General features: G+C 43.1%; 1 protein-coding gene across 1 annotated transcript in view; it reads left to right on the top strand.

Moving 5' to 3' along the window:
* Window positions 1–13,220, top strand: part of LOC126234670 (pickpocket protein 28-like) — a 109,105-nt gene that overhangs the window by 18,434 nt on the left and 77,451 nt on the right. The window contains exon 3 of the mRNA XM_049943410.1: window positions 12,481–12,714. Within this exon, the coding sequence (XP_049799367.1) occupies window positions 12,481–12,714 (234 nt within the window). The remainder of the gene's footprint in view (window positions 1–12,480; window positions 12,715–13,220) is intronic.

Genomic DNA, 13,220 nt, shown 5'->3' with positions numbered 1-13,220 from the left:
CACACATTAGCCCATCGGTATAAATTGCTCATACCCATCCACTTCCAGTTTCTCTTTCTGTCAATCAGATTAGCTCATTGTCATTATCTCTTTGTGGCTCTGTGTCATTGTGTCCTGTGTCATATCCACAGTTCCCTTCGTTCTGTCCTACTACTGTAGTCTCCTCTCATTGCAACTGTCTCCTCTTTCTCTCTCTTGCTGCTAATATCTGATTCCTTCCTTCCTACTGTTGTTCTCGCTGTCACTATCTCTCTCTTCTTCTTTGTCATTGTCATACACTCTGTCTCTCATTATCACTGGCTCTTACCCACTTTCACTTCCACTTTCTCTTCATCCCCCCCCCCTCCCCAGGTACTGTCTCCTTCACTCTTTTCCTAGCACTGTTCTGTCACTGTGTCACTGCCAACTATGCTCCACTACCACTGTATCCCTCTCTTTCTCTCACACTGCCACTGTCTCCTTCGCTCTTTATATAGCACAACCACTGTCTACTAACTTCAAATTTTCATTACTTATCCGTCTCTTTGCCACTGGCCCTGTCAGCTTCTCTCCTAGCATAAAAAAGTAAGTCAAATTTTTTAAAGGTGCTGAGGAAGGTAGAATGTGGCTGAGTCTTTTAAATAAACGGTGTAAGTAGGCAGTTTAGGTTTTTATGTTGGTAAGGTCACCTAGCGCTCTACATGAAAATTACTGATTGTGCTGTGTGCAGTCTGTGGCTGGTTTGCATTGTTGGAATTTGCTATTATAGTGTTGGGCAGTTGGCTGTTAACAGCGCGTAGCGTTGCGCAGTTGGAGGTGAGGCGCTAGCAGTGGTGGATGTGGGGAGAGAGATGGCAGAATTTTGAGAGCAGATGATCTGGACGTGTGTCCATCAGAGAGAGTATATATATATAATGACTTTTGAACACTATTAAGGTAAATACATTGTTTGTTCTCTATCAAAATCTTTCACTTGCTAACTATTCCTATCAGTAGTTAGTGCCTTCAGAAGTTAGAATCTTTTATTTAGCTGGCAGTATAGGCGCTCGCTGTATTGCAGTAGTTCGAGTAACGAAGATTTTTGTGAGGTAAGTGATTCGTGAAAGGTATAGGTTATTTTTAGTCAGGGCCATTCTTTTGTAGGGATTATTGAAAGTCAGATTGCGTTGCGCTAAAAATATTGTGTCAGTTTAGTGTTGATCAGAGTAAGTAAACAGAGTAATGTCTGAGTACGTTCAGTTTTGCTCAGCTGTTTGAAAAGCAAACAACGTAAGAGGTTTTCCAGCACAGTAATTCATAAATTTTTCTAAGGGGACGTTTCAAAAGGAACATATTCGCATTTGTTATTCTCCGATGGGAGCATTTTGCCGCTCTTTCCCTTCTTTTCCCTGCTGCAGCATGGCACGTATATCATGTGAAAGAAATGTATTGATGGTAAAATTTAGAAAGTTTACTTATGTAGAACTGCAGTAACGCAAAACTAATTTTACACCGTGGACAGGATTTTACTTGCAAAAAAAAATTTTGTATGTGCTTCAGTACTACAACATGGCGTTCACGGATGATAACTGAGAGACTTTATACCATACATCTCCGTGCTATGTCACTTCATATACTACGTTTTCGCCTCATACCGGATTGTACGTGCGAATTTTACGTGTACGAGTAGGATAACTTTGAACCTCTGTATCTCGGAAACGGGTAAAGATGTACTGAAAATTTTCAATGTTGTTGAAGATTGTGATCTTCGGAATACATCGTAAAAATTACAACAATTTGCTGCGCATAGCCGTCTCGAAACCCGCGGTTGGGTTTTAGTGCCGAAATAAACAAGTTTCTCAATAACGAATAAAGATTTTTCAAAGCGGGTGATGACTTTTCTAGATAGATGCCTAGAGTACATAGCATTAAAATCTGAGCAATTTTCTGTAACTATTTCGTGTCACACCAGATTTTACGTGTAGAAGCGGGGTAACTTTGAACCTCTGTATCCTTGAAACGGATAAGGTTAATATGGCTCTGAGCACTATGGGACTTAACATCTGAGGTTATCAGTCCCGTAGAACCTGGAACTACTTAAACCTAACTAACCTAAGAACATCACACACATCCATGCCCGAGCCAGGATTTGAACCTGCGACCGTAGTGGTCGCGCGGTTCCAGACTGAAGCGCCGAGAACCGATCGGTCACAGGGGCCGGCAACGGATGAGGATTTCAAGAAAATTTTCAAGGTTGTTCGAGGTCGGGCCTTGAGAGGCTTTGGCTGCTGGAGATTTACCATAGTGTCCTGTTGATACTAACACGTGATATATTTGCATCTGTAGGGACCTTATAAATAATAAAATTATTGTTGCTTTCACAAACAACGGTCGTGGATGTACTTCATTCGTTACAAAATAAATTACTAAACGTTACTATGGCATTCTGTGATCTGTCAAAGGCATCTGACTGTGTAAATCAAAACATTAAGTAAATTATAATTGTGGTGTAACAAGAAAGACAGTAAATGGTTCAAATACACTCCTGGAAATTGAAATAAGAACACCGTGAATTCATTGTCCCAGGAAGGGGAAACTTTATTGACACATTCCTGGGGTCAGATACATCACATGATCACACTGACAGAACCACAGGCACATAGACACAGGCAACAGAGCATGCACAATGTCGGCACTAGTACAGTGTATATCCACCTTTCGCAGCAATGCAGGCTGCTATTCTCCCATGGAGACGATCGTAGAGATGCTGGATGTAGTCCTGTGCAACGGCTTGCCATGCCATTTCCACCTGGCGCCTCAGTTGGACCAGCGTTCGTGCTGGACGTACAGACCGCGTGAGACGACGCTTCATCCAGTCCCAAACAGATCACAGTTGTATGCCACGGCAAACTGGCTGAAACTGACGGCGGCGGTGCACAAATGCTGCGCAGCTAGCGCCATTCGACGGCCAACACCGCGGTTCCTGGTGTGTCCGCTGTGCCGTGCGTGTGATCATTGCTTGTACAGCCCTCTCGCAGTGTCCGGAGCAAGTATGGTGGGTCTGACACACCTGTGTCAATGTGTTCTTTTTTCCATTTCCAGGAGTGCCTGACACGAAACAAAAGATTTTAATAGGAAATTGTTCTGTATTATGTTCTCAGTCGTCATACAAGTGGGAACTAATTACATGTGGCGTTCCACAAGGCTCCATTTTAAGGCTATTATTTTTTCTTGTGTACTTTAACGACCTTCCATCAGTAATACTAACAAATGCCAAATTTGTTTTGTTTGCAGATGACACAACATTGCAGTCAACGGCAAATAAAGTTTAGTTTTAAAAAGTGCAGTTAACAAAATTTTTGTAGGATGTTTTCTAGTCAATTGTGTCTCATTAAACTCTGAAAAGACACTATATACGCATTGCATTATACGCACTTGAGACTTACAAGGGATCTCTTCTCAGTGTATGTCTAAAACATGATGAAAAGAAGATAGAAGACATCGACAATGTTAAATTCTTGGAATTAAGTCTTGATAATAAATTCAGTTGCCAGGAGCATACCACATAACTGCTGACAAGCTTAAACAAATATTCATTTGCAGTGCGAAAGTTGTCAGGCACAGGTGACAAAAAATAATAATAAAAAAAGGTAGCATGCCTGGCTCGGTTGCTTCCAGAATGTTAAGCAGAATCACCTTTTGCGACAAATCATCAAGCCAAACTAAAGATTCCTGAGCTCAAAGTGTGTTTATGTGTGTAAGAATTACTTGCGTTGTAGGCTCAACAACATTCTGCAAAGGCCTTGAAGCTGGTGCTGGGTTGTCGTGGTCTTGTCTTTACTGTAGATATTTTAATATGTGGTTCTGTGGTATTCTTGGGCTGTGACGTCGTCGTGTGAGCAGATCTCGACGTAAATCGTACGCAGTGTTGCCAGAGTATGCTGCCTCTTTTTTTGTTTTATCTTAATTACACGGCGACGAAGCTGTTTAAATTTTTTTTTTTTTTCCATCAGTCTACTGACTGGTTTGATGCGGCCCGCCACAAATTCCTTTCCTGTGCTAACCTCTTCATCTCAGAGTAGCACTTGCAACCTACGTCCTCAATTATTTGCTTGACGTATTCCAATCTCTGTCTTCCTTTACAGTTTTTGCCCTCTACAGCTCCCTCTAGTACCATGGAAGTCATTCCCTCATGTCTTAGCAGATGTCCTATCATCCTGTCCCTTCTCCTTATCAGTGTTTTCCACATATTCCTATCCTCTCCGATTCTGCGTAGAACCTCCTCGTTCCTTACCTTATCAGTCCACCTAATTTTCAACATTCGTCTATAGCACCACATCTCAAATGCTTCGATTCTCTTCTGTTCCGGTTTTCCCACAGGCCATGTTTCACTACCATACAATGCTGTACTCCAGACGTACATCCTCAGAAATTTCTTCCTCAAATTAAGGCCGGTATTTGATATTAGTAGACTTCTCTTGGCCAGAAATGCCTTTTTTGCCATAGCGATTCTGCTTTTGATGTCCTCCTTGCTCCGTCCGTCATTGGTTATTTTACTGTCTAGGTAGCAGAATTCCTTAACTTCATTGACTTCGTGACCATCAATCAATCCTGATGTTAAGTTTCTCGCTGTTCTCATTTCTACTACTTCTCATTACCTTCGTCTTTCTCCGATTTACTCTCAAACCATACTGTGTACTCATTAGACTGTTCATTCCGTTCAGCAGATCATTTAATTCTTCTTCACTTTCACTCAGGATAGCAATGTCATCAGCGAATCGTATCATTGATATCCTTTCACCTTGTATTTTAATTCCACTCCTGAACCTTTCTTTTATTTCCATCATTGCTTCCTCGATGTACAGATTGAAGAGTAGGGGCGAAAGGTTACAGCCTTGTCTTACACCCTTCTTAATACGAGCACTTCGTTCTTGATCGTCCACTCTTATTATTCCCTCTTGGTTGTTGTACATATTGTATATGACCCGTCTCTCCCTATAGCTTACCCCTACTTTTTTCAGAATCTCGAACAGCTTGCACCATTTTATATTGTCGAACGCTTTTTCCAGGTCGACAAATCCTATGAAAGTGTCTTGATTTTCCTTTAGCCTTGCTTCCATTATTAGCCGTAACGTCAGAATTGCCTCTCTCGTCCCTTTACTTTTCCTAAAGCCAAACTGATCGTCACCTAGCGCATTCTCAATTTTCTTTTCCATTCTTCTGTATATTATTCTTGTAAGCAGCTTCGATGCATGAGCTGTTAAGCTGATTGTGCGATAATTCTCGAACTTGTCAGCTCTTGCCGTCTTCGGAATTGTGTGGATGATGCTTTTCCGAAAGTCAGATGGTATATCGCCAGACTCACATATTGTACACACCAACGTGAATAGTCGTTTTGTTGCCACTTCCCCCAATGATTTTAGAAATTCTGATGGAATGTTATCTATCCCTTCTGCCTTATTTGACCGTAAGTCCTCCAAAGCCCTTTTAAATTCCGATTCTAATACTGGATCCCCTATCTCTTCTAAATCGACTCTTGTTTCTTCTTCTATCATATCAGACAAATCTTCACCCTCATAGAGGCTTTCAATGTATTCTTTCCACCTATCTGCTCTCTCCTCTGCATTTAACAGTGGAATTCCCGTTGCACTCTTAATGTTACCACCGTTGCTTTTAATGTCACCAAAGGTTGTTTTGACTTTCCTGTGCGCTGAGTCTGTCCTTCCGACAATCATATCTTTTTCGATGTCTTCATATTTTTCCTGCAGCCATTTGGTCTTAGCTTCCCTGCACTTCCTATTTATTTCATTCCTCAGCGACTTGTATTTCTGTATTCCTGGTTTTCCTGGAACATGTTTGTACTCCTTCCTTTCATCAATCAACTGAAGTATTTCTTCTGTTACCCACGGTTTCTTCGTAGCTACCTTCTTTGTACCTATGTTTTCCTTCCCAACTTCTGTGATGGCCCTTTTTAGAGATGTCCATTCCTCTTCAACTGTACTGCCTACTGCGCTATTCCTTATTGCTGTATCTATAGCGTTAGAGAACTTCAAACGTATCTCGTCATTCCTTAGTACTTCCGTATCCCACTTCTTTGCGTATTGATTCTTCCTGACTAATGTCTTGAACTTCAGCCTACTCTTCATCACTACTATATTGTGATCTGAGTCTATATCTGCTCCTGGGTACGCCTTACAATCCAGTATCTGATTTCGGAATCTCTGTCTGACCATGATGTAATCTAATTGAAATCATCCCGTATCTCCCGGCCTTTCCCAAGTATACCTCCTCCTCTTGTGATTCTTGAACAGGGTATTCGTTATTACTAGCTGAAACTTGTTACAGAACTCAATTAGTCTTTCTCCTCTTTCATTCCTTGTCCCAAGCCCATATTCTCCTGTAACCTTTTCTTCTACTCCTTCCCCTACAACTGCATTCCAGTCGCCCATGACTATTAGATTTTCGTCCCCCTTTACATACTACATTACCCTTTCAATATCCTCATACACTTTCTCTATCTGTTCATCTTCAGCTTGCGACGTCGGCATGTATACCTGAACTATCGTTGTCGGTGTTGGTCTGCTGTCGATTCTGATTAGAACAACCCGGTCACTGAACTGTTCACAGTAACACACCCTCTGCCCTACCTTCCTATTCATAACTAATCCTACACCTGTTATACCATTTTCTGCTGCTGTTGATATTACCCGATACTCATCTGACCAGAAATCCTTGTCTTCCTTCCACTTCACTTCATTGACCCCTACTATATCTAGAGTGAGCCTTTGCATTTCCCTTTTCAGATTTTCTAGTTTCCCTACCACGTTCAAGCTTCTGACATTCCACGCCTCGACTCGTAGAACGTTATCCTTTCGTAGATTATTCAATCTTTTTCTCATGGTAACCTCCCCCTTGGCAGTCCCCTCCCGGAGATCCGAATGGGGGACTATTCCGGAATCTTTTGCCAATGGAGAGATCATCATGACACTTCTTCAAACACAGGCCACATGTCCTGTGGAAACACATTACGTGTCTTTAATGCAGTGGTTTCCATTGCCTTCTGTATCCCCATGTCGTTGATCATTGCTGATTCTTCCGCCTTTAGGGGCAATTTCCCACCCCTAGGACAAGAGAGTGCCCTGAACCTCTATCCGCTCCTCCGCCCTCTTTGACAAGGCCGTTGGCAAAATGTGGCTGACTTCTTATGTCGGAAGTCTTCGGCCGCCAATGCTGATTATTTATCAAAATTCAGACAGTGGCGGGGATCGAATCCGGGACCGAAGACGTTTTGATTATGAATCAAAGACGCTACCTCCCCCCCCCTTTTTTTTTTTTTTACTCATTTTGTTCGTTGCATCTGCTCGGGGCGGACGTCGTAAGACATCCGTTTAAGTTCGTTGTTGATCGATTAACTCAGTATTTTTTATTACAGAGGGAGCTAACCCTCCGACCGAACACGCTGAGCTACCGTGCCGGCTAACCCTAGACCACGGGTAACTAGTAAGAACACAAATTAAGAACCAACACCTTGCTTCAAGAAGACATGGGTCGTTTAAGTTTAATTTAAATAGTTTGTAGTACTCGTGCGATACTAATGAACTGTTTGAAAAAAAAATGTTCATATGTGTGTGAAATCTTATGGGGCTTAACTGCTAATGTCATCAGTCGCTAAGCTTACACACTACTTAACCTAAATTATCCTACGGACAAACACACACACCCATGCCCGAGGGAGGACTCGAACCTCCGCCGGGACCAGCCGCACAGTCCATGACAGCAGCGCCTCAGACCGCTCGGCTAATTCCGCGCCGCTGATGAACTGTTTATTACAGACGCTACAGAACAGGCTGCGTCGACGTAATTATATAGCACGCACTATTGACTCTGATTTTTAACTGTAGGTTTAGCAAAGTTTATTGTTATTTCTATTTTTAAGTTCTTTATATAGGCCAATAAACGTTCGTTAACAAGTTATCAAAATGTTCCATCTAGCTCAAAGTTTACGTCCGACCAGAGATTCTAACAGTCTTGAATACTGAAATTTTATACTTATACTTGAATGTCGATATGGATACTGTTAACCTCTGAAAATATTCACACTAAAATGCAGTTAATATCTCCTTTTACTTTTCTCTTATAATTTCGTTTAGAGTCAAATATCTTCAGTTCTAATCAGTGAAGAATCTATCTTTCTCTCTCTTTAAATAAATTCAAGTCACTGAAACATATCTTTGGATGATGAAAATTACGCCACTTGGCGCAGGCAATACTTTTGTAAAATTATCGGTACATTTTTTTAAAACAACGTAGTATATTTTCAGCACTTTACTCTACACAACGCGCAGTATTAGCAGCCGCAACAACAGTAATAACAGTAATCACAGGACAGGACTCGGAATAGTAATGAGCTAACAATAATCGTTACGTACTTGTATATGCAAAAACAAACTACGGTATTACAGCTTGCTTCACTTATAACTTTGTGTTCTTGTATTGTACGTTAACCGGGGACCTAGAAACGACGGAGAGGCTCCGTCCCCGCCGCAGCCGCAGTGGTCCACAACCCCACGACGACTACCGCAGTCCACTTCACCCCTCCGCCGCCCCACACCGACCCAGGGTTACTGTGCGGTTCGGCTCCCGGTGGACGCCCCAGGGAACGTCTCACACCGGACGAGTGTAACCCCTATGTTTGCGTGGTAGAGTAATGGTGGTGTACGAGTATGTGGAGAACTTGTTTGCGCAGCAATCGCCGACATAGTGTAACTGAGGCGGAATGAGGAGAACCAGCCAGCATTCGCCGAGGCAGATGGGAAACCGCCTAAAAAACATCCACAGACTGGCCGGTTCACCGGGCCTCCACACAAATCTTCCGGGCGGATTCGTGCCAGGGACCAGGCGCTCTTTCCCGCCCGGGAAGCCGTGCGTTAGACCGCACAGCCAACCGGGCGGGTCACTTTGTGTTCTTACTCACTTTAATTCCTTTTAATTAAAATTTTTACTTAAATATTTGAAAAAATGCTTCTTAAAATTATTGTGAAAGAAAGAATGACTGTAATATAACACTGACGGAAATAAGAGATTGGTTACACCCTGCTGAATAGATTGGGGATACCAAATACTGCTCTCAAATATATTTTTTCCGTAATGAAATTGGTCATAAAAATACACCTCTTTTCAATTTAACAGCTCAGGTCATGGTATGAAATAGTAATAATCTTTATAAAGCTTTCAAGTCACATAGTTTCGTCCAAAAAGGTCATTATTAAGGAACACTCATTGTCAATAACTTGCCAGCAGCCATAAAAAGTTTGTCTATTAGTAGCGTTCAGTTTAAAAGGAAAACCTTCTGCAAATTTTTAGTAGAAAAATTAAGGTCTGTATTGTACATAACATCGATTAACGCGAATGTTATATAAAATCAGACCTCTGCTCATCTTCAGTGCAGGAGTATGGTCACAGTTATATGGTCAGTGAAAATAAGTGTTGTAAACTGCTTGTCGCCTGATGATGTGTGGTTACAATGGCTCAAGATTTACCTTACATGCCTTCGCATAAATAAATTTAGATGCTTGTGATAACTTCATTATTCCGCTTTAAAAGAAAATGTGTTTAAGATCTGTTCAAAAGTATTTGGACACCTGTTAGAGGAAATTAATATGGGGCGAAACCAGAGGAGGTAGTAATGATGAACTCTGGGATCATCTCAGAGATGCTAATCACAAAGCTATTCCATTGGGTTCAGCCCGGGGCTCTGGGTAGGCCAATCCATTTCAGGCATGTTATTGTCCACAGACCACTGCCTAACCCATGCTGTTGTATGATAGGTTGTGTTGTCATGCGGATACTATCATCGTCCCCGAACTTTTCCTCTATGGCACGCACAATCTTATGCTGTAAAATATTTTCATATCCTTTCGCATTAAGTATTTTCTCAAGAGTGAGAAGACCCCATCCCCAACGACGAAAAACACTCCCGTACCTTAACATCACTTTCTCCATACTTCACTGTTAGCACTACACATGACAGGTAACGTTATCCAGGGATTCGCCAAACCCAAACACTTCCATCGGATTGCCACGGGTATGACGTGTTTCATCACTCCAAGTCACTCTGTTCCAATTATCCACTGTCCTCTGGCATCGCTCTTTACACCATCTCAGGCATAGCTAAGTACTGACTACAGTAATGTAAGGCGTATGAGGACTTGCTCGACCATCGTACCCAATTTACGCATAGTCATTGCACTAGCTGAAATGCTAGTTGCACTTTGTAACTTCCGCTGATTTTATGCGATTTTTTATAACCACTCTCTACAAAGCTCGACAGTCCCTCTCCGTGCCACGCGGGATTAGCCGAGCGGTCTCAGGCGCTGCAGTCATGGACTGTGCGGCTGGTTCCGGCGGAGGTTCGAGTCCTCCCTCGGGCATGGGTGTGTGTGTTTGTCGTTAGGATAATTTAGGTTAAGTAGTGTGTAAGCTTAGGGACTGATGACCTTAGCAGTTAAGTCCCATAAGATTTAACAGACATTTGAACATTATTCCCTTCCGCCCGAGTGGTATGTCCACCTGGTCTTGGTTAGCTGTGGTTGTTCTTTCCCGTTTCCAATTCACAGTCACATGACTAGCAGTCGGCTTGGGCAGCTGTAGAACTGTTGAAATGTCGATGACGGATTTCTTACTCAGGTGACATCCAATGACTAGTCTACGTTCGAACTCACTGAGCTCCCCGATCGACCCATTCTGTTATTACTTCTCTACTGACAACAAAATACTCGCCGCCTACTTTTATACTAGTAGGTCAGCGTCTCATAACATCTATTCGTCAATCCCGCATAACACAGGAATGTTTTGATCGGATAATGTATTCTACACTACTGGCCATTAGAATTGCTACACCACGAATATGACGTGCTACAGACGCGAAATTTAACCGACAGGAAAAAGATGCTGTGATATGCAAATGATTAGCTTTTCAGAGCATTCACACAAGGTTGGCGCCGGTGGCGACATCTACAACGTGCTGACATGAGGAAAGTTTCCAACCGATTTCTCATACACAAACAGCACTTGACCGACGTTGCCTGGTGAAACGTTGTTGTGATGCCTCCTGTGAGGAGGAGAATGCGTACCATCACGTTTCCGACTTTGCTGAAGGTCGGATTGTAGCCTATCGCTATTGCGGTTTATCGTATCACGACATTGCTGCTCACGTTGGCGAGATCCAATGACTGTTAGCAAAATACGGAATCGGTGGGTTCAGGAGGGTAATACGGAACGCCGTGCTGGATCCCAACGGCCTCGTATCACTAGCAGTCGAGATGACAGGCATCTTATCCGCATGGCTGTAACGGACCGTGCGGCCATGTCTCGATCCCTGAGTCAACAGATGGGGACGTTTGCACGACAACAACCATCTGCACGAACAGTTCGACGACGTTTGCAGCAGCATGGACTATCAGCTCGGAGACCATGGCTGCGGTTACCCATGACGCTGCATTACAGACAGGGCGTCTGCGATGGTGTACTCAACGACGAACCTGGATGCACGAATGGCAAAACGTCATTTTCTCGGATGAATCCAGGTTCTGTTACAGCATCATGATGGTCGCATCCGTGTTTCGCGACATCGCGGTGAACGCACATTGGAAGCGTGTATTCGTCATCGCCATACTGGCGCATCACCCGGCGTGATGGTATGGGGTGCCATCGGTTACACGTCTCGGTCACCTCTTGTTCGCATTGACAGCACTTTGAACAGTGGACTTTGCATTTCAGATGTGTTACGACCCGTGGCTCTACCCTTCATTCGATCCTTGCGAAAACCTACATTTCAGCAGGATAATGCACGACAGCATGTTGCAGGTCCTGTACGGGCCTTTCTGGATACAGAAAATATTCGTCTGCTGCCCTGGCCAGCACATTCTCCAGATCTCTCACCACTTGAAAACTTCTGGTCAATGGTAGCCGAGCAACTGGCTCGTCACAATACGCCAGTCACTGCTCTTGATGAACTGTGGTATCGTGTTGAAGCTGCATGGGCAGCTGTACCTGTACACGCCATCCAAGCTCTGTTTGACTCAATGCCGCGGCGTATCAAGGCCGTTATTACGGCCAGAGGTGGTTGTTCTGGTTACTGATTTCTCAGGATCTATGCACCCAAACTGCGTGAAAATGTAATCACATGTCGGTTCTAGTATAATATATTTGTTCAATGAATACCAGTTTATCATCTGCATTTCTTCTTGGTGTAGCAATTTTAATGTCCAGTAGTGTACATGCCTGGCCACTATTTCACTAATATCATGTGGAAGCAATATTAAATTTTTTTTTGTAAATATGTACTACATATTCTTGTTTTGTCATGTTGCATACCCTTGAGGATTTTCTCACTATGAATCTATCGGTTTATAAGTATAATCTAATCTAATAAAATAAAGACTAGTATCGAAAGATCCGTATAGCCTAACATAAATAAACTACTACCATTTGTTGTGCACACGGTGCTTTGGCTTTCCCTAGATTTCTGTGGCTGATGCTGTTCGGCCTGAGCCTGGGGGTGTGCAGCAAGCTGATCAACAACGTGTGGATCAAGTGGGACCGATCCCCCGTCATCGTGACGTTCGCAGAGTCCTCGACGCCCGTGTGGCAAGTTCCGTTCCCGGCGGTCACTATCTGCAGTGAGACCAAGTCGCGCCAGAGCATCTTCAACTTCACCGACGCCTACAACAATGAAGCCAACCTCACGGAGGAAGAGTAAGTACAGCGTTGTCTATAACATAATTTTCGTCAAAGAGTTTACACTTCCAGGCTGACAGGGCGATGTATCAAAATAATTTCGCTGACGTTTCGTCCCCATCTGCGGGAAACGTCTTCAGAGATAAACTGTCCCGGGAAGAATAGTTAATATTCAGGGATTTGACAGGAAGGATCATTCGAAGCAAAAAAGTCTAGTAAACATAAGCTCTGAAATCTTCCATACTTGGAATTGTACAGATGTCGATCCCAAACCCGGACAGATCGGGATGCATCTTTGATGCACCGAGTTAGCGGCGCTGACGAGGAAGTCTCATTGTCTTAGAAGAGTGGTCCTTGGTACCCCTCATTTGCTCTTGGAGGTAAATGGGTCACTCAGCCTAAGCCTTCTTAAAGAGAGAATCGCCAGAGTGCGTGCGGTACGCAATTCGAATAAAAGACAATAATCTTTGGAAATTTGGTTATTTATACAGTCAGGGGATGATTTTAAATTACAGACAACCAAA

The sequence above is a fragment of the Schistocerca nitens genome, chromosome 2 (assembly GCF_023898315.1).
Source record: "Schistocerca nitens isolate TAMUIC-IGC-003100 chromosome 2, iqSchNite1.1, whole genome shotgun sequence".
Classification (NCBI taxonomy): domain Eukaryota; kingdom Metazoa; phylum Arthropoda; class Insecta; order Orthoptera; family Acrididae; genus Schistocerca; species Schistocerca nitens.
The sequence above is the reverse complement of the archived record's forward strand: the minus strand, read 5'-3'. Positions and strand labels throughout refer to the sequence as shown.